Genomic DNA, 26926 nt, shown 5'->3' with positions numbered 1-26926 from the left:
ACTCTCACTGTATTTCTCTCAACGGCGACTATGCAGCAATAGTCAGACAGCGACAAACCAGGAAATTCACCATTTAGAAACAACAGCCGGCGAAATCGTAAAATGCATGCGGAAGGAAAAAGGCGAGACGCGCAACTATACAGTAGCGGACCTGTGGAACGGAGGAGATGCTGCGAAGCGCCACATAGCCTATAGGCCTACTCTAGTAGGAAATTAAACCCAAACGTGACACTAACAGTAACTTTCAGTGCATCATAAACCCAAAGCAACTGCAGGAAAAGGAACTTAATAAATATATTTTTATATAAATATGATATATATAAATGTGTCTATACTTTCTAAATATAGCTTTACTAAGATCAATAAACCCTTACAGCTATTAAAGGTACCTTTTATAAAGCTCAATATCATTAAATATCTCCAAAACACCATCAAATGGTTGTCTGTGATTTACTCTTAGTGACTTAGGAGTCCTCTCGAGGACTCTTAGCTTTTCATAGATTTAGGAGCTAGTTTTAGCGCTAAAAGGCTTTGTGAATTACACTTATCTTAAAAAGTTAGGAGTCCTAAAATTAGGAGTGAAACGCCCCTTATTTTTGAGAGTTACTCCTAAATCAGCACGTTAGGACCTACTCTTAGCCTTAAAATGTTTTGTGAATACGGCCCCAGATCTTTAGGTGTTGTGTTAGTACAGGCCAGCAGGGGAGTAGGGAGGGGGGGGGACAATCGTACTTGAGTAGGGTACAGGGCAACTTTGCCTGGTGTGAGTGCGCCCTTAAAATAAGTTGCTTGGATGACCACAGTTAGATTTAAACTGAGCTGCGTCTGTGATGTCAGGGGGTGACATGTTCCATTGTCTCGGGCAGCAACTGTTAAAGTGTGATCACCCCAAAGTTTGTACCTCGACCGTGGGACTTTAAAAGAAGTTGCTTGGATGACCACAGTGACCTGCTGTCACTTTATCAAGATTTCTTTAGTAATGAAAATATATTCTGGTTGAAAATGTTTGAACATGTTTTTGTTAGAGGAGGAGATGTGATTAATCCACAAACCTTGCAGCTGTTTCTTCAGCTCATCAACCTCAGTCTGCTGATTCGCTGCTTGTTCTGAAAAAAAAAACACAGATGAAGTGTGTGTGAGAGAGAGAGAGAGAGAGAGAGAGAAAGGGGGAGAGAGAGAGAGAAAGGGGGGAGATAGGGGGAGAGAGAGAGAGAGAGGGGGGGAGAGAGAGAGAGGGGGAAGAGAGAGCGAGAGGGGGGGAAGAGTGAGAGAGAGTGAGAGAGAGAAAGGGGGGAGAGAGTGAGAGAGGGAGAGAGAGAGAGAGATGGAAGAGTGTGAGAGAGAGAGAGAGAGGGGGGGAGAGTGAGAGAGATCAGAGCAGATTAAGGCTGAGCCAATGGGAGGCCTCGCTCATGATGTCATCCTTTAGAATCCTCTGACATCACTCTCTCATCAGCTGTTCACAGCAACAACACTGAGTTATAAAAATATATGTTAACAAGTGAAAACTTGGCTGCAGGTGCGACAGTTGTGTTCACAGCTCTCCTACTATACACTTTCTGTATTGGTTTCATACCATCTACAGTTGAACTGGACCTCAAACATGCTGACAACAAGCAACAACTTTCATTCTATGGAAAAATGTTGTTCAACAGTATGGATCTACTCTTCAAACAAACAAACAACAACGCCAAGCCAAACATTGGCAAACACCTTCTGGCTATGACTTTCATTTATCCCTCTCTCTACAAACAAATATGGAAAAAGACTAAGACGACTTCAGGCTTACAACCGACCAATGCACTGATCATCACAATTTGTTTGATATTATCTGGTGACATACACCAATGCCCAGGACCGCACCGTGCTACACCGGAGGAGAGACCTGTGGAGGAGCGCGCTACTACAGTCCAACAACTTTGCCCACTGTATGATGCGCTACAGCGTAGTCCTGGACATTCTAACCTTTACTGCCCGTCGTCTCTGCTTGGTGCTGACGCGGATGGGACGCTGGGGAACTGTGCTGGTGCTGTGGCGGGTCGGCGTGTGCGGGTTTCTCATGCCGATGTTTGCATTGGTGGAATGCCTGGTGTCGACGTAGGTGGAGCGCGCCGTGTCCTCCGGGGATTACGGGGAACGGGCCTGCAAACAGATGACTTCGGGGGGTCGTCGGATGGATCCAATGTTTCTTTGGGGCCTTCTGCAACCACTTCAAAAACTGGCGCTTCACGCGTCCCCATAGTGACGCGGAATGTAAACAGAAAACGACTAAATCCAGGGATCGCAAAAAACCGGAAGTGGGAGGTGTTTCAGACTGTCAGTCATTCGCGAATAGTGTGGGACCCTAATGCTAAAACAAAGGGCCTTTTAGGTGGTCATCTGTTACTGGATTCAAACCTGGATTTTTTATGTCTATCTGAAACTTGGCTTCATGAAAATTCTCCATCAGCAGCTCTGAATATTCCTGGTTATAACATCCACAGAAAAGACAGGGAGGGATCCAAAAAAGGGGGAGGAGTAATGGTTTATATAAAAAACACATTACAGTGTCACAAAATCCAGTGGTCAAATTGTATAACATTAGAATGTTTAGGTCTCAATATCAGTCTTTCACCACAAATGTCCTTTGTCCTGGTTGTAATTTACCGGCCTCCCTCGACAGATAACAGCTTTTATGAACATTTTGAGAAGCTGTTAAAAGAAAGTAATTTTGATAAAGAAATTATTATTATGGGGGATTTTAACATCAACTGGGAAGAGAAATCATCTAGAAAAAAGCTCAAACAAATCACTGACAGGTTTGAGCTGACACAAGAATAACTAATTCCACCAGGACACAAATTGATCTCATATTCACCAATAAACCAGAAATAATTTTAAAATCATTTAATATGTTAACAGGTTTATCGGACCATAATCTAACACTTGGCAATAGGAAATTTACCAAAAAACGTTTCCAGTTTTGTGTTAGAGAAAAAAACCCGGAAACTATTACAATTCCTAAAAGCAAATATAAAAACTTTGTAGCTGTAGCAAACCAAATTCAATGGGATGACATTTTACCCTTAGTTGACTATGAAAAGGACAGCAGATTATTCTTAAAAACACTTGAGAGAGTTATTAAAGAATTCTCACAAAAAATTGAGTACAAACAACACAAAAACACTGTACCCTGGATAAACCCAGGCATCATAAAACTCATGAAAGAGCGAGACCAAGCACTAAAAATAGCAAATAAAACTAAATTAACTCATGACAGAGGACGATTCACAATGTTGAGAAACAAAGTTGTAAGAACACTAAGAAAAGCAAAAGCAGATTTCTTTCTTACTATGATTGAAAAATCAAACGGAAATGCTAAAATGATATGGAACCAGCTAAGAAAAATGACAGGTGATCGCCCCAAAGAACAAAATGCACTAGAAATTAAAATAAATAAACAACTAACAAATAATATTGAGGTTGTAGCGGAGGCATTCAAGCGCTATTTTATTGATTCTGTGGCTAACATCGCAAGGTGCTTCACACCTGAAAATACATGCAGCCATGCATTAGACACATGTCAATCAATCTTCAGTTTAATAAACATCACAGCATCAGAGGTATCACAGACCATTAAATCACTCAGATCATCAAGATGTAAAGATATTTTTGGTATGGATACAGTGATGCTCAAGGAGCTCAGTACATCAGTCCTTCGCCCTATTACAACAATTATCAATCTGTCTATTTCGCAAAATATGTTTCCAAGTATATGGAAACCAGCCATTGTTGTTCCCATTTACAAAAGCAGAGACCCTCATTCCATGTCAAACTACAGACCCATCAGCATACTGCCTACAGTGTCTAAGATTACAGAGAAACTGGTAGCAAAACAAATCATTAACCATCTGAATACCACAGCCTTTGCTCTCCACCCTATGCAGTTTGGCTTTAGAGCAAATTACTCCACTGAGTCTGCAACTTGCTACTTTACTGAAAACCTCAGAGCTCTGTTGGACCGAGGTGGGGTTGTTGGTGCCGTGTTTCTGGATCTTAAGAAGGCCTTTGACACTGTCAACCATAAAATCTTGCTGTCAAAATTATGCCATTTCAATTTCTCGTCAGATGTGCTTAAATGGATTGAGTCTTACCTCACTGGCCGCTCCCAACATGTCAGAGTCCAGTCTGTTAAATCAGCGGCCCTCAGTCTGTCCACCGGTCTTCCTCAAGGATCAAATTTAGCACCTTTGTTGTTTTCACTTTATATAAACGACCTTCCATCGGTCTGTTCTGATGTTTCTGTGCAGATGTATGCTGATGACACTGTAGTCTATGTCCATGGTAGTGATATCTCTCAAGTGGCAGAGAAGCTCACTAACGCTATGGTTACTATCTCAGCTTGGTTGAAGCAATCCTGCCTTCAGTTGAACACTACAAAAACAGTAGCAATGTTCTTCACCAAGTCCCACAGACATGTCGATGTTGAGCCGAATGTTTTGGTTTCAGGGGAAAGGCTGCAGATTGTGTCCGAATATAAATATCTGGGAGTTTTATTTGATTCAAAGTTGTCATTTACATCACATGTAAAAAGGGTCTGTAATCGAATCAAATTCAACCTCAGGAACTTTAGACACATTCGCCATCAAATGTCTATAGAGGCAGCAAAAATGTTCATGCACTCTGATTTTCTCACACATCACTTACTGTTTACCTATTTGGTCACAAGCTACTGTTACATCCCTGAAACCTATACAATCACTTTACAGACGAACTGTTAAAATCCTGGACAAGAAACCTTGTAGATTTCATCATTGTCCAATATTACAAAAGCACAGATTACTCAACTGGGAAAACATGGTCAAATATTCAAATCTATGTCTTGTCTATAAAATCATTCACGGTCTATCATCCCCTCCGCTCCATCAGTTTGTCAACATCCGAACAGCTGATCACAGCAGAACTAGAGCTTCAGCGAGGGGAGATTGTATTATCCCTTTTAGGAAGAGTGTATTTGGCCATACTTCTTTCTCTGTTCGTGCAGCTACTGAGTTGAACCTCCCCCCATAGCCATCAGAAATCTGAACACATATAGGTCATTTAAATTCCAGTTAAAGAAATGTCTCATTGATAATCAGAGCTGTCTACATTACCATTAACCTGTTCATGTCATTGTCTGCTGTTGTCTGATTGTTGCTCTGCTGTGTTTTTATTGTATATTTTAGCTTAATAGTACTTTTTACTTTACTTACTTTTTAACAGTAGGTTTTACTATTCACCTTATTTTGGAACGCCCCGTTTTCCACTTCCGATTCTAGCGAGTTTATCATGCGACTTCCGGTTCAGCGCTGCAGAGCCGCGAAAGAATGTAAACAGCGGCAAACAATGAAGCACAATTGAATCGTAGGGAAGAAATATTTGTTTACAGAAAGGTTCTAAACGTAAAAGTAGTACGTTTAGTAAGTTAAGTACTAAGCCATTTGTAATGTAGTAGTTTGTTTTCGATAAACTAGCTTACATCGCTAACATCTACACACACCGTGGTCGCATCCTCTTATTACGATGCGGCAGTCAGACGCCCGCAACGAGGATGACATGAGAAAGTGGCTAGATTACTATGGTCATATTTAGCTGTCCCTTGGAGAAGATGGAGCCATGGTGAAAAATGTCAAGAGCACTGAGTCAGTACCTTCAGAGGGGTAAAGCGGGCTGTACTAGGCTACTCCAAGTAAAGCAGCTTCAATTGAGGAAGGTAAGACAATATGATGTTTTTTTGTTTTAAACCTACAATGATTGGCAATCATACAAGGGCATATTTCTCTATTCTAAAGTGTAATCTCAAATTATATCATCTGATAATCTTTCCCAATATACAATTATGTGATTAAATTAAGTTCAAATGATCAGTTTTCTATGTTTTGTCTAACCAGAAAATAGAAATAACATGAAAAATATCGACTCATGTGAAGTAGCATGATAAATGTTTGCAGCTACTTTAGTTAAAATAGCCTTTGACAACACTACAACTTTGCGATTACTTATACAATCAATACCATTTCTATTTAAACCTAATCAAATTTAACTTGCTAACATGCTTTTTCGTGTATCACAGCACAACGAGAATGAGAATCGGCAGAGGAAGAAAGTATGTACATAAATGGATTTGAGGTAAGTGTGTAAATCTTCTCTACATAAAAACAAAATATATCCCATTTGAAATGACTCCATACACAAAGACATTATGGCATTGGCAATACACCATGTTTAGTAGTTGCTCGCTCCGTTTAAGTGGAACACTGTGCAAGCAACTATTAAATGAGATGTACTGCCATCTCTGTGCATGGAGTCGTGTTTTACATTTACACAGTTTAATGCAACTCTTTTCCACAAAATTATTTGGAATGAAATAAGATTGACTAAATCTTACATAATCAACACATTTTAATATCAGTTCTGAGACTTATTCAGGATAATCTGTGATATTCAGTCTATTTCTATGTCACAGAAAGTACAAGTCTAATAATAACACTTTGATTCAAAGTAAGTTGTTTATTATAATATTCAGATGTCTGCCATCATTAATCAGAAATATTTAGAACTGCTGTAGGCCTACATGTATATTGATTCAACCACTCGATTGCTGCTTGACAAAAATATATTTTTTCTTTCTTCTTTTTGCACAGTGGTCAGCAGAGGAGCCATGGCTGTCGGGAAGCCCTGATGGAGTGATGAACACTGAGTACTGTTCCAAGTGTCCAGCCTTGGAGAAATCCTCTGACGTCTCAGGAAGACCACTTCAGTAATAAGATCTCAGATGTGAACATGGGGGGCATTAAAATCACAATCACATGGGCCGCATGACTATTACATGAAGTGGTGGACAGTAAATAAGTTAAATTATTGAGTTCCAACTTTTTGAATGTCTGTACTATACTTGAGTATCTGCTTTTTTGGAAACTTATGACTTTCACTTCACTATTTTTCTAAGACATAAATTTTACTTTTGAGACCACTACATTTCTAAGAGGCTAACAAAGTAAAACTTACTTTCAGTCTAAGAAAAGCTTTGAACTCAGCTGTGGATTGAGAGACAGCGAGATCCTCCCATGAGGCAGTTCTCCCTTTACTCACTGCCAATAAGGGCAGGGACACATTTCCCGGGAAAACCCACTGGTCCGTGTTTGTTGTTACGACAGTCACTCTTCTTTCAGGTGATTGTGCAAAATGTTGTATATTAAAATGTGTAAAGAAGTTGCTGTGTGGATTTTAGATTTTTTTTTAATTGCAATTGGCCAGACGCTCTGTCCCTCACGTAAGGACACCAATTACAGTTCAGCGGGTACTGTAATCGGTTGCCTTACGTGAGGAACAGAGTGTCTGGGCTCAGCTGGTTTTCACAAAGTATAAGGAGAGTGTTATCAATACTTAGAAAAACAATTAAACTGAAAGAAGCAGAGCAGTGGAGTCTTAAAATGACGGGAGGAGAGTTTACCAACAAGACATATTTTCAATTTCCAGTTGGTGTAACCCCATCCCAGCAGCAATATTGCTGGGTGTAGCTAATGATGCAAATTTCTGTACAGAAATTGTGCCAAGTCTAAAGGCTTTCTATTTTAAATATATGCTGCCTCGTATTGCAAATGAAATTCAGGCAGGCAGGTTGTCGCTATATGAAATACAAGCAGCTTTGTAAAAACTAGATCTAAACCAGCTGTTCATTTCTCCCATCTCGCCCTAATGTTAAACATTCTGTTAATGTAGTTAAAATGTATTTCAAAGAAGAAAAAGTTTCCGGTAGTATGTTAACAATTGTTTGTTTTCACAAAAGCTGCTTCCAAAATTGCTTAATTAATATAATACATTTGAGGAATTAAAACAAAATATTTCTTTGTTGAATGCTGTTGAAATAAGTATGTGTTTTTAATAAACTTTGTGACACTTTACTGTACATTTTGCATGTCTTTTGTAATAAGTACAAATTTAAAATGTTACTGTACATTTTGCATATGTCTTGTAATAAGTAAACCAATTGACATTTAACTGTACATTTCTTGGGGGAGACATGAACTGTAACTATGGTCACAAAGGGTCCAGTCCTCCTCCCACTGGGTCACAGCATCTCAGTGAGTTTGGCACATCCACATCCATGGCTCGGTGCTGGGTGTTGCATTGTCACCTAGTAAAATAGAAAATTGTATTTCATTAATGCAGCCTACAAACAAAATAATAATTTCCCCACTGTAAACAACTCTTAGATAACATGTGCATTTACTATTTCCATAATCCACAATGATTGCAAATATCTGATCTGTAGGCTACTCAGCCTGATTGTGGTCATCATAGGCCTATTCGGCCCAATCTACATTAGTAGGTAGCCTATATTATTATCTGGTTTAACTGTTAAATAAGTAAAATATGTATGTTTACATAGAATTGAATGCAGAATTAATTAGGTAACACACGTTACATGATACATAATTTTCGTTCCGCCATAGTTTTTGTTGTTAGGCTACAAATTGTTCACAAACTTTTTAATCAAACCAGTAAACAGAGGAGGCTGTTGATAGTTTGACATACCTGGATAGCACCCAGAGTGGTTTCTTCAACGTAGCTTCATAGCCAAGTCACTTCTCCGGGTAGGGATGCTATTCAGTTGGTTTATTTATACATAAAGTGGACGGAACAAACAACGGGGCTCCGCAGGTATGCTATACTAAGATCAAGCTAACCGGAAGTTCGATGACAGGATCAACAACAATGGCGTCTTCCATGGTTACGTTCCAAAATAAGGTGAATAGGTATGTTGTGTTATGTAAATGTGTAACTTTATTTTCTCTTAGGGTGACTTTTACCATCGGTCTAGGGACTGCAGATGAAAAATAGCCTTCTGGCTAATTCTGGCATATTGACAGAAATGTTTGATAATATGCACTGTCCCTGTATTAAATAAATAAATAAATAAATAAATAAATAAATAAATAAATAAATAAATAAATAAATAAATAAATAAATAAATAAATAAATAAATAAATAAATAACAAGAAAATGTGTGAAAATGAAAAGGTCTAGTCATGCAATCAGCATCAGTTGTGTGTAACATATGTGTCTGTCTGTCTGTCTGTCTGTGTGCCTGTCTGTCTTATTATTCTCTGTAGTTTATCGTCTATCCATCAATCCACATTTATTTATAAAGCCCTTTACAGCAACCAGCAGGTCCAAACTGCTTTACATCAAGGAAACAATCAAATGTAACATACACTAAGAAGAGAAAAGTTTACACAACAGCAGGAGGAAAATGTCCCAGTGCTACTGTGTATTAAAAGTCTTTCTAAATTAATATGTTTTCACGTTAGATTTAAACTGGGCTGCGTCTGTGATGGTGTTAATGTCAAGGGGTGACATGTTCCATAGTCTCGGGCAGCTACTGTTAAAGTGTGTGTGTGTGTGTGTAGGCCTGGGTGTGGGCTAATAAAAAGGGAGAGAGATAAAAAGGTGAGAGCTGCATAAAGCAAAGCAAAAAGGTTTTCTTGACCGCTTCCTTTTTCCTTTCCTCAGCTGTTATAATGCTGCCTTCACGCACGGCGGTGGAGACAAACCCAAAACGACACTGAGGGACTCAGCGGTCCGGTGATAAGGAAACAGTATACACTAAGGTTTAACAAGAAACGTTATAAAGACAGACTTAAAATAACGGTCTCTGCCCATACAAAAAGTTCTGACTTGGATTAGTTAACGGAGCAATCGATGTGCAAAAACCATCGTTACATGTGTCTGATGACGGGCCGTTATATTAATAATAAACAGTGCGCTGCACATTAGAACAGCGTGTAAATTAACGGCGTGGTAATTGTTTAGAAGACTGTTAAGGCTGAAGGGCTCCTAAAGCGTTTACATTGTGCTTGATTTTCTTTCTCACTGTTATTTTAATAGTCTTCCCTACAATTTATATGAGACTGTCCACCGCGACCCGTGTTCATTTGAAAAAATCGTACTTGAGTACGGTACTGGGCAACTTTGCCTGGTGTGATTGCGCCCTGAGAAGAAGTTGCTTGGATGACCACAGTTAGATTTAAACTGGGCTGCGTCTGTGATGGTGTTAATGTCAGGGGGGGGGGGCATGTACGACCACCCCAAAGTTTGTACCTCGACCGTGGGACTTTAAAAGAAGTTGCTTGAAAATCCACAGTGAAAATGTTTGAACGTGTTTTTGTTAGAAGAGGAGATGTGAATCCACAAACCTTGCAGCTGTTTCTTCAGCGTCTCAGCCCCAGTCTGCTGATCTGAAAAAAAACAAACACAGATAAAGTTTGAGAGAGAGAGGGGGAGAGGGAGGGGGAGTGAGGGAGGGAGAGAAAGAGACACAGATGTGATGATTTCCACACACCTTGTAGCTGATCCTCCTGTTTGTCCAGTTTTGCTGCTTGTTCTGAAAAAAATAATAAAAAGTTTGATTCCACTGCAGAAGCAATTTGGAGATTTTTACACATTTGATATTTGAAAATATTTGTTGAATAAATTGTAGGGGAGAACGGGGGAATGTGAGACATCGGGTAATATGAGACACCCCCTGTATCTAGGCAACGGAACACATTTTTGGTCATGTGAGATATATGTTTTCAAGCCCCTCTTATTTCCCCATGGCCCTGAAACCTCATGGTGCTGTGGTAAGCATGTTTTTTTTGCAAAAAAATTTTTTTTGCATGTAAAAGTACATTTTCCTGCTGTCAACTTAATCGATTGTTGTGCCAAAGCAAATTGATTCAGCTAGAAAAACTTCTATCATACATGTTGATAAAACTACCAACATATGAAACCATGTGATGATGAAAACTGAAGATTAGCCTGAATTGCTGAGAGAGGTAGTTTTTTCTCAAATTGTGGCAGTGGGGTGAAGTGAGACAAATGCTGTGGGGTAAAGTGAGACAGTGTCTGTGCCCTCTTTTAATGAATACATTATATTTGAGGTAGCAAGGAGACTAGTTTGAATAGGACAAAAGACAATGTGGGCTAGAGGTGGGGGTTGATGGTTGAAGGGGTGTCAGCAAGGGCATGGTTTGGCAGGTATGTATCTGGGGGACAGAAGAGTGACCTTTAACATCAATAGACTCTAAGTAATATGTCTTTATTAAATTAATGATTCCAATAAAACAAATGCAGAAAAATATTAATCAAAAACTCAAAAGATGAAAAATGACAGCTGGATCTAGTCTTGTGTTCGTCCCAGGCTGTTCAAGCTGGTCCTGATTGTCCTTTGCTCTGACCCCCAGACACTACCTGGCTCTAAGGGTCCTGTGTTCTGACCCCCAGACTGTGTTTTAATCAAACTGGTTCTATCTGTCATTTGAATGATAATTATTGAATATGGATTATATGTTGTATTTGATCAGAGTTACTTTCAAGTGTTTAGAACAATGTTGCTAAATTGACCAAACCCCATGATTCTGTTACTCGTCCGACATTAGATTTGGAATATTTTATTTTCAAGCTAGCTGTCAGGATTCTAACTGTTACAACATGTGTTGTTATGGTAGTTTAGAGTGGAAAAAGCAAGTGGTTCAGTTTACCCCCTAGATTTTTTGGTCCGTCTCAGTTTACCCCGAAGCTGGGGTAAAGTGAGACATGTCAACTTTTTTTTGAAACAATCATATTTTCACTGCTGTTTGTCCTGAATACATTCTGATAACATACATTGCTAGGAAACATCCTGAATTAATGGGAAATGTGTACATTTTACTGATAAGTCACTTTAGCTCGCTAAAAGGAGAGCAAATGTAAAAAGTGTCTCACATTAACCCGTTCTCCCCTTCTATTTCCTTAGAAAAAATAGCCTAGCTTTAAAAGTTGAGCACACATACAGGTCAAGCCTTGTATAAAGTAAAGAGATTTGCCCACTCCCATATACATGAGTGTTTAAACTTGAACATTTTCCCTAAATTTGGAACAAACAACTCTTAACCACTACACCACGAGCGAACAAATGCCAATTTGTTGCATCAACTTTTAAGACTTCATCTACTTCCATTGCAAGTTGTGAACCAATTCATCTTTGTAGCACACTGTTATCCTGACAGACACTGTACCTTTATTCTCTGCTTGCAGGTATCTCATCTCCACCTCCTGCTTAGCCAGTGAGGCGGTGATCTCTCTCAGTGCAGCGTGGATGTCCTGCAGACACGGCTGTTGGTCCGACAGAGTCTTTATCTCTTCGGCGTAGACGGAGCAGACGAGCATCAAAACCACAAGGACCTTCATCATGACGCTGATGGTTGAACTGTGTGATGTGTTAACCTGTGATGTGTTTATGTAGAACAGCAGAAAGAGGCGTGGACGAAATGGACTTAGATAAATAAAATATCAGACTTATTTTGTTAATCATTAACTACATGTTTCACTTTAAGAAGTTTGTGCCTACCAGTCATGGAGTGTAAACAGAGGTATTACACTGTTTTTTTCCAGTTTCATCAGTATATACTATACACATATTTGTCTAAGGAGTTGTTAGTGAGACGATTCAGATTTTAGGTACTGTTGGGAGAGCCAACAGCTACTTTCCTTACAAAGGAGTTGGCAACACTGCCTGCATTTTACAAAGGAATTTGATTAGGGGGCCCTCGTCATGGAATGAGTCATAAGTGTCACTAGATTTATTTCCTGCTGAGAATGAGTGTGAACGCTGGATGCTGACATGCTGACCCTAAACTGGACACCTGAAAGAGTTTGAAGATTTGACATGTTCAATTAGTATAAATATGGTTTAATAGTATATTACCCACAATGTATTAAAGATGTGGAATATATAGAAGCCCTTTACTACATGTCTTCCTCCCTCTATCTCTCCCTCTCTCCCTCCCTCTCTCTTCACTCTATACTTGACTGTCAAACAAAGGTGAAAAGACACACACACACACACACACACACACACACACACACACACACACACACACACACACACACACACACACACACACACACACACACACACACACACACACACACACACACACACACACACACACAGCTGTTAGCCAACCCTAACCCTTTGTCTTGGGTTGGGCATTAATTAAAATTTATTTCCTCATTGGGCACTATCCTCATTCTCCATTTTCACAAGAAGTTTGTGCCTACCAGTCATGGAGTGTAAACAGAGGTAAAACACTGGTTTTATCCAGTTTCATCAGTCTAGACAAATATTTGTCAAAGGAGTTGTTAGTTGGCCTAATCAGCTTTTAAGGTGAGAACACACCAAACGTGTTGGGTGCGGTGGCGGCGTTGAAAAATCCTATTTTTGCATAGGGAACCATTGGTTTAGGCGCGATGATGCGTTGGCCGCGGCAAAGCGGCGCTTACGCGCCAGCGCACCATCGCCCAAGTTCAAAAAATTTAACTTTTAACGCTCCATCTCGTGACGTTTAGCCGCGTTGGCCAATCAGCGGTGAGCTTGACCCGACGTCACAGACATCGGCACGGTGGGAGGACCGGAGGCGGAGGACAACACAGAGGCAAACACCGAGGAGGAAATGTATTTACGGCTGGCTGCCTGAAAGTGAGCCAGGAGAATGGGCTTCCTGGTTAATTCAGTGAATATGTGTGGCTGTGCATTAGCCGATAAACCAAGTTAGCGCCGGTCGGATAGCAGTAGTTAACTCACCCGGTTGTGTGCGGCCACCACCTCCATATAATGAAGCCAAACATAACGGCTAATGAACCCAAACATAACGGCTAAGTCCGGGGAACTTTCACAACGAGTACAGCGAAGCACCGGTGTTTATATCTACGCCAGCCACGGTCCCCTGTCACAGCCAGGTAGGGTAATGTAGGCTAGTTGCCTTTATTTTCTACTGCCCTGCACACAATGCTGCTGTAAATGTGTTTGGTATGGTGCTGCCTTGCTGTTTGTGTTCATTTCCGAGTGGCGTGAATCTGTTTTAAGGCTATTTGTTCCGTTCAGTTGCTGTTTATTTGTCTTTTGGCACAATTGTTGGCCGTGTTGTTGTTGTTTTTGTGCGGACATGATCGCTGTTGTGTCGGGTCGGTTCTGATCGCAGCCATGGTTGATTAGGGGAATAAATATATCAGGGGGGGGAGGGGGGGACTAGCTGTGTAGCGTTGGGCGCGTTGAACCACTTTTTGACACAAAATGACCAAGCGCCAGATTAGGTGCGGTGGGCGCGTTGGCCACCGCAACCAACGCGTTTGGTGTGTTCGCACCTTTAGATACTGTTGGGAGAGCCAACAGCCACTTTCCTTACAAAGGAGTTGGCAACACTGCCTGCAATTTACAAAGGAATTTGATTAGGGGGCCCAATGATAGCACTGCCCAAATTATTGGGTTTTGTTAAAGGTGCTGTAAGCGGAATGGTTCTTTTAGCTAACTTCCTGTCAGTTACTGCAGTTAGCAGTCCCCTCCCTCGTCCCTACGTCACCACAATAATGCACTGCGGTCTTCAAGCAGCGAGTTATCTAGCATCATCTCAGATCCATAAGTGTGATAAAACATGATAAAAACCATAAAAATATTGGCAAGGATTTCTACCTGCTCCGCCATTGTAGGCGCATACACATTCACCCATCTGTTGCTCTGGCGTTGTCAGGATCCTGCTTGGGCCTCTAGCCTTTGTGTTGGTTGTTTTCCCTTTCCCCCCTTGTCTGATTGCAGGGTTGGAATCAGGTGTGCAGGAGCCGGGCACCAGCATCACAGCTGCCACCAATCAACTAATCTACTGCTCTACTTATACCCGGTTCAACCCGTCCAGACACCGCCAGATTGTAAACTCTGTTACCCAGTCAGTAACTCTCCAGCCACCTTGTCTTTTTGTAGTTTCGCCTGCATTCTGCTCATTGCTCATTTTTGCTCTTTTTGCCCCAGTCCTCCAGCCTGGTTCCTGCCACCAGCTCCAGCCCTCGTCAATCTCCCTGGATCTCCCCTGCCTGCCTGCCCCTCCGGAGCCCGGTCCAAAACCCCAGATTCCTTCTAAATAAACCCTCTTAAACTGTTACTGTCTCCGTGCCTGTGTCCTCCCTGTCCAGCCGTTGTGTGTGTGTCTGTCTGTCTGTCTGTCTGTCAGTGTTTACAAGACACTGTGTTTTATCAAAATTCCTAATATCAACATGGAAATCATTATCGTTTTTTTTTTAGATAGTGATAAAATATGTTTTCACAAAAGGTTAATAGTATTTCTTTACAGCAGGAATAGCGTAGCACACTACAGAGTATAAAAGTTTTTAATGATCTTTAAAGGAACTCACACCAGAGCTGCTGTATTTATCAGACTGAGCGTTGAATGTTGTCTGAAGTATTGTGTTTATGTTGTTACGTTGTGAGGATGAATGCTATCTATGAACGTAACCTAATATGTAACATTGCTATGAAATAAAGGAGAACCCAGGAAGAGTAGCTACTTTTTTTGTGGTGCTTGTGGATATTTTTGAAGGAAGTCTACTTCTAGGCAGATGTTCAGTCACTCTTAAAGCTCCCATATTATACACTTTTCGGTTCTATTATACACCATATTATATGGTCTTAGTGGTCCCTAATACGTTTTTCTTTAATTGTTTGCTGAAAAAAACTTTAAGATAATTTATTGTATTGGCCTAGTTTCTGTTTCCAATTCACTGAACAAGATGATGGATTCGCTTGGATGAATGATAAAGAGATATTTGAAGGTCCTGATAAGACAGTAGATAAGATTCCCAGGTAAGCCCAACTAGAACAATAGGTTTTTCTTTGGAGCTATGAGTGTAACGACAAAAAAAATGTTTCTGAGGAAATGTTTTCTGCGGTTGAGCTGCAGGGCTTATGTACATAGTGTTTGAAGTATGTTGTGCAATGCTAAGTATGATGTACAAGGCTAAGGAAGGGGGGGGGGGGGGGCACCACAAAGCATCACAATTCAGAATCCCCCAAAGCATTACAATTCAGGATCAGTTTGAATAGTGTGTAAGTTACACATACAGTATTACAGGAGAGAGAGAGAGAGAGAGAGAGAGAGAGAGAGAGAGAGAGAGAGAGAGAGAGAGAGAGAGAGAGAGTATATAATAGTTTATTGTAAGGGAATTTGGTGACAAACTTAACCTCAGTCTTTTCATGTTTAGTTATTTATACATTTCAATCAACTGAAATTGTGAGTCTGGCACATTGCCTCTGTAAGGAGACCTCTCTCTCTCTCTCTCTCTCTCTCTCTCTCTCTCTCTCTCACACTCACACTCACATCTCAGTCGTGCACAGGAATGGTGCAAAATATGATAATAGTGGGAAACAGTTGAGTGTGTTGTTTGGGCGCTGACCTGCTAATCACTACACTACCATTCAAAAACTGTGAAAACAGCAATAGTCAAAAACTTGAGGTGACACGTAGATCTGCAGTGACAATCAACGAGTCGCGGCCGATAATCAGTGTGCATTAATCAATACAATCAGCCATATAAAACACGCAATCTTTCTCCTTATCAATCTTCCCGTTTTCGGTTTTGTGCCCCCGAGAGCTTTCTTTTCTGCCTCTCCATCTGTAGGTCCCTGTCATCAGATGACAACACGATTCAAATGAAAGCTCTCGCGCTCCAGCGCGTGCTCGAGGGGACGCACACTTACATACACATTTATGTATCTATGAAGTTACACGGCCGGGTCACAGGGACAGACAACTACAACAGAGCCTCTGCCATCATCACCTGGTTCCCCGCTGCAGCGGCCAAGGACAAGGCCAAGCTGCAGCGGGTGATACGCTCGGCGGAGAAGGTGATTGGCTGCCCCTTGCCCCCCCTTGGGGCCCTGTTTAACAGCAGGGCTCTGGGGAGGGCCAGGAAGATCATGGCTGACCCCGCACACCCAGGCCACGGTCTCTTCGCCCCGCTCCCTTCAGGCAGGAGGTTGCGGTCAATAAGGACTCTTAAAACCAGACATTTGCACAGCTTCTTCCCCACGGCCATCCGACTCCTAAATGCACTGCCCCCCCCCCCCTCAGTAACCTAATGGTCTGTTGTTATACACATACTTGATCTCTTGGCACGTTGGCACTTCTTATTGATTATATAATTTATTATTTACTCATTTTTGCACTATATATGTTGGTTTGCACTGTCTTGTACTGTCTTGCACTTGTCCTATTGTAAACTCCACTGTACCAAATCAAATTCCATACATGTTCACATGGCAAACAAAGTCTTCTGAATCTGAATCTGAATCAGAGCAGCATGAGCGGGGATCGCACGGGGAAGAATGTCAGCTAGACGGCAGGCTGACGGCAGCAATAGAGAAGTACCGGAGGTCCGTGCGAGACTAGTTTGTTTGACATGTCGTGATTGATGTCCTCAGACCCCCGCTGTCTATAATACAGCCTCTAGTTTAGCCTCTTCCATTGCTACGGTAGTATATCGCTAAAGCTGTTTCTTCCATGGACCTATTATAAAATATGTATTCCAGTTAATTCACTGTTTGACTCTTCTTCCTATTTGAGTAACTTTTTACTCTGAACTTTTTACCATTTGCTTAATGTCCATTCCAACATAAAGGACGCATGGAAGTATGAGGGCAGTGACGGATATTACGTTGTAAACGTACGTCTCTATTTACGCACGGAATTGGAGCATAGAGTAGCCTTAAAGCTGACCATCACTAACACCAACTATCACCACCAGATGTTGTAGTTTCAACCAAATGCCCAAATAAGGACAAGAACTGGTAATTACCCAAATCAGCTACTTTTAGGTGTTTGGGAGAGCCAACAGCTACAGTCCTTACGAGGAGATGGTTTTAATAATGCCAGACGAAAATGATGTGTAAGTTTGTGGATTAACATTGAGCAGAGCTAGTTTAATAGAACTAGTTCTAGGGCCTATAGACAGTGTGTGGCTGATGAGGAAATAGATAGTTAAACACATTGGTGCTTCTTGGCAGGTTCACCTCTCTGTATTCATTGTCTAGGACAGGAATGGAGGAAGGTATCGGCTCACAGGGCCGCGGCTCATCATGGAATGAGTCATAAGTGTCACTAGATTTATTTCCTGCTGAGAATGAGTGTGAACGCTGGATGCTGACATGCTGACCCTAAACTGGACACCTGAAAGAGTTTGAAGATTTGACATGTTCAATTAGTATAAATATGGTTTAATAGTATATTACCCACAATGTATTAAAGATGTGGAATATATAAAAGCCCTTTATTGCATGTCTTCATCCCTCTCTCTCCCTCTATCTCTCCCTCTCTCCCTCCCCCTCTCTCTTCACTCTATACTTGACTGTCAAACAAAGGTGAAAAGACACACACACACACACACACACACACACACACACACACACACACACACACACACACACACACACACACACACACACACACACACACACACAGCTGTTAGCCAACCCTAACCCTTTGTCTTGGGTTGGGCATTAATTAAAATTTATTTCCTCATTGGGCACTATCCTCATTCTCCATTTTCACAAGAAGTTTGTGCCTACCAGTCATGGAGTGTAAACAGAGGTAAAACACTGGTTTTATCCAGTTTCATCAGTCTAGACAAATATTTGTCAAAGGAGTTGTTAGTTGGCCTAATCAGCTTTTAAGGTGAGAACACACCAAACGTGTTGGGTGCGGTGGCGGCGTTGAAAAATCCTATTTTTGCATAGGGAACCATTGGTTTAGGCGCGATGATGCGTTGGCCGCGGCAAAGCGGCGCTTACGCGCCAGCGCACCATCGCCCAAGTTCAAAAAATTTAACTTTTAACGCTCCAGCGCGTGACGTTTAGCCGCGTTGGCCAATCAGCGGTGAGCTTGACCCGACGTCACAGACATCGGCACGGTGGGAGGACCGGAGGCGGAGGACAACACAGAGGCAAACACCGAGGAGGAAATGTATTTACGGCTGGCTGCCTGAAAGTGAGCCAGGAGAATGGGCTTCCTGGTTAATTCAGTGAATATGTGCGGCTGTGCATTAGCCGATAAACCAAGTTAGCGCCGGTCGGATAGCAGTAGTTAACTCACCCGGTTGTGTGCGGCCACCACCTCCATATAATGAAGCCAAACATAACGGCTAATGAACCCAAACATAACGGCTAAGTCCGGGGAACTTTCACAACGAGTACAGCGAAGCACCGGTGTTTATATCTACGCCAGCCACGGTCCCCTGTCACAGCCAGGTAGGGTAATGTAGGCTACTTGCCTTTATTTTCTACTGCCCTGCACACAATGCTGCTGTAAATGTGTTTGGTATGGTGCTGCCTTGCTGTTTGTGTTCATTTCCGAGTGGCGTGAATCTGTTTTAAGGCTATTTGTTCCGTTCAGTTGCTGTTTATTTGTCTTTTGGCACAATTGTTGGCCGTGTTGTTGTTGTTTTTGTGCGGACATGATCGCTGTTGTGTCGGGTCGGTTCTGAACGCAGCCATGGTTGATTAGGGGAATAAATATATCGGGGGGGAGGGGTGGGAGGACTAGCTGTGTAGCGTTGGGCGCGTTGAACCACTTTTTGACACAAAATGACCAAGCGCCAGATTAGGTGCGGTGGGCGCGTTGGCCACCGCAACCAACGCGTTTGGTGTGTTCGCACCTTTAGATACTGTTGGGAGAGCCAACAGCCACTTTCCTTACAAAGGAGTTGGCAACACTGCCTGCAATTTACAAAGGAATTTGATTAGGGGGCCCAATGATAGCACTGCCCAAATTATTGGGTTTTGTTAAAGGTGCTGTAAGCGGAATGGTTCTTTTAGCTAACTTCCTGTCAGTTACTGCAGTTAGCAGTCCCCTCCCTCGTCCCTACGTCACCACATTAATGCACTGCGGTCTTCAAGCAGCGAGTTATCTAGCATCATCTCAGATCCATAAGTGTGATAAAACATGATAAAAACCATAAAAATATTGGCAAGGATTTCTACCTGCTCCGCCATTGTAGGCGCATAAACATTCACCCATCTGTTGCTCTGGCGTTGTCAGGATCCTGCTTGGGCCTCTAGCCTTTGTGTTGGTTGTTTTCCCTTTCCCCCCTTGTCTGATTGCAGGGTTGGAGTCAGGTGTGCAGGAGCCAGGCACCAGCATCACAGCTGCCACCAATCAACTAATCTACTGCTCTACTTATACCCGGTTCAACCCGTCCAGACACCGCCAGATTGTAAACTCTGTTACCCAGTCAGTAACTCTCCAGCCACCTTGTCTTTTTGTAGTTTCGCCTGCATTCTGCTCATTGCTCATTTTTGCTCTTTTTGCCCCAGTCCTCCAGCCTGGTTCCTGCCACCAGCTCCAGCCCTCGTCAACCCGCTCTCTCTCCCTGGATCTCCCCTGCCTGCCTGCCCCTCCGGAGCCCGGTCCAAAACCCCAGATTCCTTCTAAATAAACCCTCTTAAACTGTTACTGTCTCCGTGCCTGTGTCCTCCCTGTCCAGCTGTTGTCTGTCTGTCTGTCTGTCTGTCTGTCTGTCTGACTGTCTGTCTGACTGACTGACAGTGTTTACAAGACACTGTGTTTTATCAAAATTCCTAATATCAACATGGAAATCATTATCAAGTTTTTTTTTTAGATAGTGATAAAATATGTTTTCACAAAAAGTTAAATAGTATTTCTTTACAGCAGGAATAGCGTAGCACACTACAGAGTATAAAAGCTTTTAATGATCTTTAAAGGAACTCACACCAGAGCTGCTGTATTTATCAGACTGAGCGTTGAATGTTGTCTGAAGTATTGTGTTTATTTTGTTACGTTGTGAGTATGAATGCTATCTATGAACGTAACCTAATATGTAACATTGCTATGAAATAAAGGAGAACCCAGGAAGAGTAGCTACTTTTTTTGTGGTGCTTGTGGATATTTTTGAAGGAAGTCTACTTCTAGGCAGATGTTCAGTCACTCTTAAAGCTCCCATATTATACACTTTTCGGTTCTATTATACACCATATTATATGGTCTTAGTGGTCCCTAATACGTTCTATTATACACCATATTATATGGTCTTAGTGGTCCCTAATACGCTTTTCTTTAATTGTTTGCAGAAAAAAACTTTCAGATAATTTATTGTATTGGCCTAGTTTCTGTTTCCAATTCACTGAACAAGATGATGGATTCGCTTGGATGAATGATAAAGAGATATTTGAAGGTCCTGATAAGACAGTAGATAAGATTCCCAGGTAAGCCCAACTAGAACAATAGGTTTTTCTTTGGAGCTATGAGTGTAACGACAAAAAAAATGTTTCTGAGGAAATGTTTTCTGCGGGTGAGCTGCAGGGCTTATGTACATGTATAGTGTTTGAAGTATGTTGTGCAATGCTAAGTATGATGTACAAGACTAAGGAAGGGGGGGGGGGGGGGCACCACAAAGCATCACAATTCAGAATCCCCCAAAGCATTACAATTCAGGATCAGTTTGAATAGTGTGTAAGTTACACATACAGTATTACAGGAGAGAGAGAGAGAGAGAGAGAGAGAGAGAGAGAGAGAGAGAGAGTATATAATAGTTTATTGTAAGGGAATTTGTGACAAACTTAACCTCAGTCTTTTCATGTTTAGTTATTTATACATTTCAATCAACTGAAATTGTGGCACATTGCCTCTGTAAGGAGACCTCTCTCTCTCTCTCTCTCTCTCCCTCTCTCTCTCTCTCTCTCTCCCTCTCTCTCTCTCTCTCTCTCTCTCTCTCTCTCTCTCTCTCTCTCCCTCTCTCTCTCTCTCTCTCTCTCTCTCTCTCTCTCTCACACTCACACTCACACTCACACTCACAACTCAGTCGTGCGCAGGAATGGTGCAAAATATGATAATAGTGGGAAACAGTTGAGTGTGTTGTTTGGGCGCTGACCTGCTAATCACTACACTACCATTCAAAAACTGTGAAAACAGCAATGTGTGTGTGTGTGTGTGTGTGTGTGTGTGTGTGTGTGTGTGTCTGTGTGTGTGTGTGTGTGTGTTTTAAACTTGGCTCAGCTGTTTTTACCTGCGAAGGTTTTAACAGTGAAGTCTGTGAAAATCACCGGTTCAACCTGTTGCAAGAATGTAGGCGTGTGCAGCGTGTGTGTGTGTGTGTGTGTGTGTGTATGTGTGTGTGTGCTTGTGCTACTGTGTGTGTGTGTGTGTGTGTGTGTGTGTGAACTTTGACTTGTTACTGAAACAACATCAATGTTTTTTATTTTTTCTCACTCAGTTGAAACTTGTAACACGTTTGTAATATTTGACATTAAAGTTTCATTAATTATCTATCTATCTATCTATCTATCTATCTATCTATCTATCTATCTATCTATCTATCTATCTATCTATCTATCTATCTATCTATCTATCTATCTATCTATCTATCTATCTATCTATCCATCCATCCATCCATCCATCCATCCATCCATCCATCCATCCATCCATCCATCCATCCATCCATCCATCCATCCATCCATCCATCCATCCATCCATCCATCCATCCATCCATCCATCCATCCATCCATCCATCCATCCATCCATCCATCCATCCATCCATCCATCCATCCATCCATCCATCCATCCATCCATCCATCTATCTATCTATCTATCTATCTATCTATCTATCTATCTATCTATCTATCTATCTATCTATCTATCTATCTATCTATCTATCTATCTATCTATCTATCTATCTATCTATCTATCTATCTATCTATCTTTTTTTTCTTTTTTTTACAAATAAAATACATTTAAAAAATCACTTTATTGTTTTAGTTTCTGGTGAAATGTTTGAACATTTCTTTTTACATTCAAACATCTGTCAGTCAAACAGTGAAAAGCTCCAAGTTCTCAATGTGAAAAAGTGATTTTTTATATCAATAAAGTTGAATAAAAAAATGCATTTCCACAGAGACACAGAGAGTGGGCTCTCCCTGCTGGTGAAACGATGCTGTTACATGTAAACCATCTGATCAAAGAAAGACTGGCCCTGCATTCCAATATCCATACTTTCATACTATTTAGTACGCCAGAAAAAGATTTAGGATGTCACAATACATGCAAGTCAATTGCAGTATGCCAAAAGTACCTAGATGCCCCACTAACTCCAATTGCATTTTGCAGTATTCATCTTTATTCTTGACATTTCTCGACATAATGAAAAAAAATCAACTACTCCTGTCCAGTTATTAGCCTCGTTTGAGTAGGAGCCTTCTTGCTCAGACCCGCGCAATTATGCTCTGCGCTCAAGACGCGCGTCATAATTGCACAGGTCTGAGCAAGACGGCTCCTACTCAAACGAGGCTATTTATAACCTTAAATCTCCGGTGAGTGTTGAACGTGCCAATGCTAATGTGTTGTTAGCTAGCTACTGTGAAGAGAAAAGAGACTATAAATGCTGTTTTAGTTCAGAAACCTTTTCTTAACAAACCAAACAGAGTCAAATGAAGGTTTTCCAATGTCTCACTAAACTTTTGGGCTCAAAGTGTTTCTAGCTACATGCTAAGCGCTAGCTGCTTACCCATAGTGTTAATTGGTTAGTGAGACTACTATGCTAATATTATGCTAATCGCTAGCCACCCAGCAGTGTTAAAATGATTAAAATTGGCTCCATAATTACAAACAAATACGAAAACAGTCCAATAATATTCTACATTTTCTAATGTACTTTAGCTTCTATGAAAATGTTGAAGTATTTTCCTTTAACCCCCCGTACCTGTATCTGAATATAAACTTAGGAAAGTCTGAATACAAGTAGAGCTGACTTTAAACTGCTGCATTTTAATCAAACCAACATATTATAAAGATATTTATACAAGTATGTTAGTGAATCTATAATTTAAATAAATTAAACTTTCAGACCAATGAAGGTAAATACTGGAAACGGCTCAAAGTGTTTAAATGCTCTGAGCAATAAAAACTTCTGTCTGGTTTTTATTACGACTTAAAGCAATTGTTTGTTGTTTCTTTCAATCTGTTGATATTTAAATGACACCAACAATATTAATGAAACGTCCAGAGATGCTTTGCAGTGATGTTTAATGACAAAGGAATCAGACAAATAACATGACATGAAATTTGTCTTCATTCAGTTGCAGATATGAACATTTATGATGTTCTTATATGAAGAAAAGTGAGAAATTAACTTGACTTTGCTGCAGTGATTAAGATTAAGATTATGATCTTTTAAATGCAAGAATTATTCAAGAAAAGCAAAACCTGCGTTAACATCATGCAGGTGAAGGTGTTTGTGTGTTACATGGTGAAAAGCAGATGCCCACTGAAGGTGGTGCGGTGCTCTGTGTCGTCCCACGCTGTAAGGCCGTTCCGCAGATGCACAGACACGACATCTCCAGCCTCCAGGAGCAGTGAGGCGCCTTGAGAAGCAGACGATCCATTGGACGACTGGTCCTCATATGCCAGGAAGATGTTCTCTGAGTTCTTCACCAAGTAGGCGGCGGTACGACCTCCGTATCCATAAATGTGCAACTCAAAGTGATAGGCTCCTTTCAGCGGCGCAGTGAAGTTACCTGTGGAAAGTTTTTTTCATTTTAAAGCGAGACACTGCAGGTGAATAGGGTAAATAATGAAATGTATAGATATTACCATGAAACCTTGCCAGTTGGTTACTGACATAAAAAAAAAAAGTTTAAATATGTTTTGAGAAATTCTTGAAATAATTTGCACATTTGCCAAAATCAAATCAATTATTCATAAATGTGCATCTCTTTTTAAAACCTAAAATCTAGATGTTGGATAGAGTTAAAATCTTTAATTTTTTCAAGATATTAGTTTCCAAAGCTTTTACAGAACAGATTTTGGATACAGACTTTTTCATTTTATAAATCATAAAAAATAATAGATACAGCTCATAAAAAATGCTTTTTCAGCATGTTTGTAAGAAGTAAAGGTCTCATAAATCAGCCAGTGAACAACATATGAACAAATCCTTCTGTAATAACCTTCAGAATAGTGCTAAGAATGATTATGGAAAGCTTGGTTCATGTAAGTGCTTTAGAAGTTGAGATTTTTGTTTCAGAGTATTGAAAAAACTAATGTTGAAATGATGGCTGTTAATAATATGGTTGTATAGGAGACATAATGTAATGGATGCGAAATAGACACACATCTCAAAGTTAACCATTGCTTGAAATTGAATTATGGATTTGCCAAAACTGAAATGTCTAGCTCTTGTACCTGTGACTGGGCTGTAGGCGTTTCCAATGTTGGTGGCGACGTGTTTGTAGACCAGAGGAGTTTGTTTCTTAAAGGGTCCAAAGGTTTTATGGCCAGTAGCCACCAGAGAGGCAGAGAAAGCCACCCGTTTACCTGAGAGAGAGAGAGAGAGAGAGAGAGAGAGGGAGAGAGAGAGAGAGAGACAAAGAGAAAGAGAGGGAGAGAGACAGAGAGAAAAAGAGGGAGAGACAGAGAGAAAGAGAGAGACAGAGAGAGAGTGAAAGAGAGAGAGAGAGTGAGTGAATGAGTGTGTGAGTGAGTGAAAGAGAGAGAGAGAGAGAGGGACAGAGAGAAAGAGAGAGAGAGAGGGAGAGAGACAGAGAGAAATAGAGGGAGAGAGAGAGAAAGAGAGAGACAGAGAGAAAGAGAGAGACAGAGAGGGAGAGACAGAGAGAGAGAGAGAGTGAAAGAGAGACACAGAGAGAGAGAGTGAATGAGTGTGTGAGTGAGTGAAAGAGAGAGACAGAGAGAGAGAGAGAGAGAGAGAGGGAGAGAGAGAGAGGGAGCGAGAGAGCAATGGAAGTTTATACACCTGTCTGTGAACTATACACTGCCTGGCCAGAAACAATTCACCACCTGGAATGAGCTAAGCAAAAAGGTAAGAGGGTAAAGATCTTCACACTATGTCTAATAGTGACAGCAGGAGCATTTCCACATGTCTAATGCCAAGAGAACGTAAGGGATTGGTACCAAACACAAGGGGTGTAACGGTACACATAAGTCACGGTTCGGTACGTACCTCGGTTTTGAAGTCACGGTTTGGTTCTCAGGAAAAATGCAAAAAAAAACTGTGTGGAGCATTAAAGCTGGGGTACATGATTTCTGATTGGTCAAAGTTAACATGAGCTGTACACTTTGACCAATCAGAGCGAGGCTCCGATTCTCTTTTCTTATTGGCTGTTGGGACTGTCCATTCACTTTGGCACGACTTTGTTGGTGTAGAGCGTGTCAGGGAGGGACCATAGGGGAGGGACCAAAGAGAACAAGTGGAGCTGTTGAGGTATTTGGATTCGAATCTCTATCCCAACTGCCATTTTCTCCCCAAATCCTCCACCCCAGCTTTAACTACAATTGCCCCATATAGGTCTGTTTCAGTATAGAAAAGAGAATACTGCTGCTAACAACCAGGGTCTCCAATAAATAAAATACTTCTCAAATAAAAGTGCATGTTCTGCACCGCAACCAAAACAAGCCTGAACATTTGGCATGTTTACATCATCTTGACACTATTTAAGCCATAATTACGTATTGCGGTACAGTGCAGTTCGGTATGGTACGGGCTGAACGGTTCCAATACCTGTATTTGTTACAACCCTACTAAACAACTGTGTGGCTTTAAAGGTCAGGTCTAGGTTTAGCAACCTGATCTTTCAGTTGTAATTAACTCCAGAAGCTGCTGCAAGTCCTCTCCCGTACAAAAAATAACACGAATTGTAAAATCTTTGATGTTTTGCATATATCATTAATGTAGAGAATAAAAAGAATTGGCCCTAATACTGACCCCTGGGGGACCCCACAAGCAATGTCCAAACAAGCTGACATATGTTCACCCATCTTCACCAACTGTTGCCTGTTCTGTAGATAGCTCCTCAGCCAGTTTAATACAACCCCCCTGATACCATACCGTTCTAATTTATTGATTATTCTGTCATGATTTATGGTATCAAATGCTTTTTTGAGATCAATAAAAACACTGGCTGCATATTTCTTTTGGTCCAGGGAATTTGATATTTTTTCAATTAGCTCAATGACTGCTAATGAAGTGGATCGGTTGGGTCTAAAGCCGTGTTGGCTGTCAGTTAGTAAATTGTGTTTATTGATGAATTTGTTAA

The 26926-nt window shown here is 41.1% G+C and overlaps 2 protein-coding genes and 1 long non-coding RNA gene across 3 annotated transcripts in view; 2 read left to right on the top strand and 1 right to left on the bottom strand.

Moving 5' to 3' along the window:
• Positions 1–26926, top strand: part of LOC307260541 (uncharacterized protein) — a gene marked incomplete at its 5' end in the record, with an annotated part of 198439 nt that overhangs the window by 34129 nt on the left and 137384 nt on the right. The gene's annotated exons all lie outside the window — the stretch shown is intronic.
• Positions 5342–7235, top strand: LOC307261132. Its single transcript, XR_013845210.1, has 3 exons — positions 5342–5731; positions 6092–6147; positions 6663–7235. It is a non-coding gene; the product is annotated as an uncharacterized lncRNA (long non-coding RNA).
• LOC307260534 (complement C1q-like protein 2) overlaps positions 24114–26926 on the bottom strand; it is a gene marked incomplete at both ends in the record, with an annotated part of 4694 nt that continues 1881 nt past the window's right edge. Inside the window, 2 exons of the mRNA XM_080040806.1 lie at positions 24114–24388; positions 25056–25187. Coding sequence (XP_079896932.1) covers positions 24114–24388; positions 25056–25187 — 407 coding nt within the window. The remainder of the gene's footprint in view (positions 24389–25055; positions 25188–26926) is intronic.

Source organism: Ammodytes marinus, assembly GCF_949987685.1.
Source record: "Ammodytes marinus genome assembly, chromosome: 14".
Lineage (NCBI taxonomy): Eukaryota > Metazoa > Chordata > Actinopteri > Uranoscopiformes > Ammodytidae > Ammodytes > Ammodytes marinus.
The sequence above is the reverse complement of the archived record's forward strand: the minus strand, read 5'-3'. Positions and strand labels throughout refer to the sequence as shown.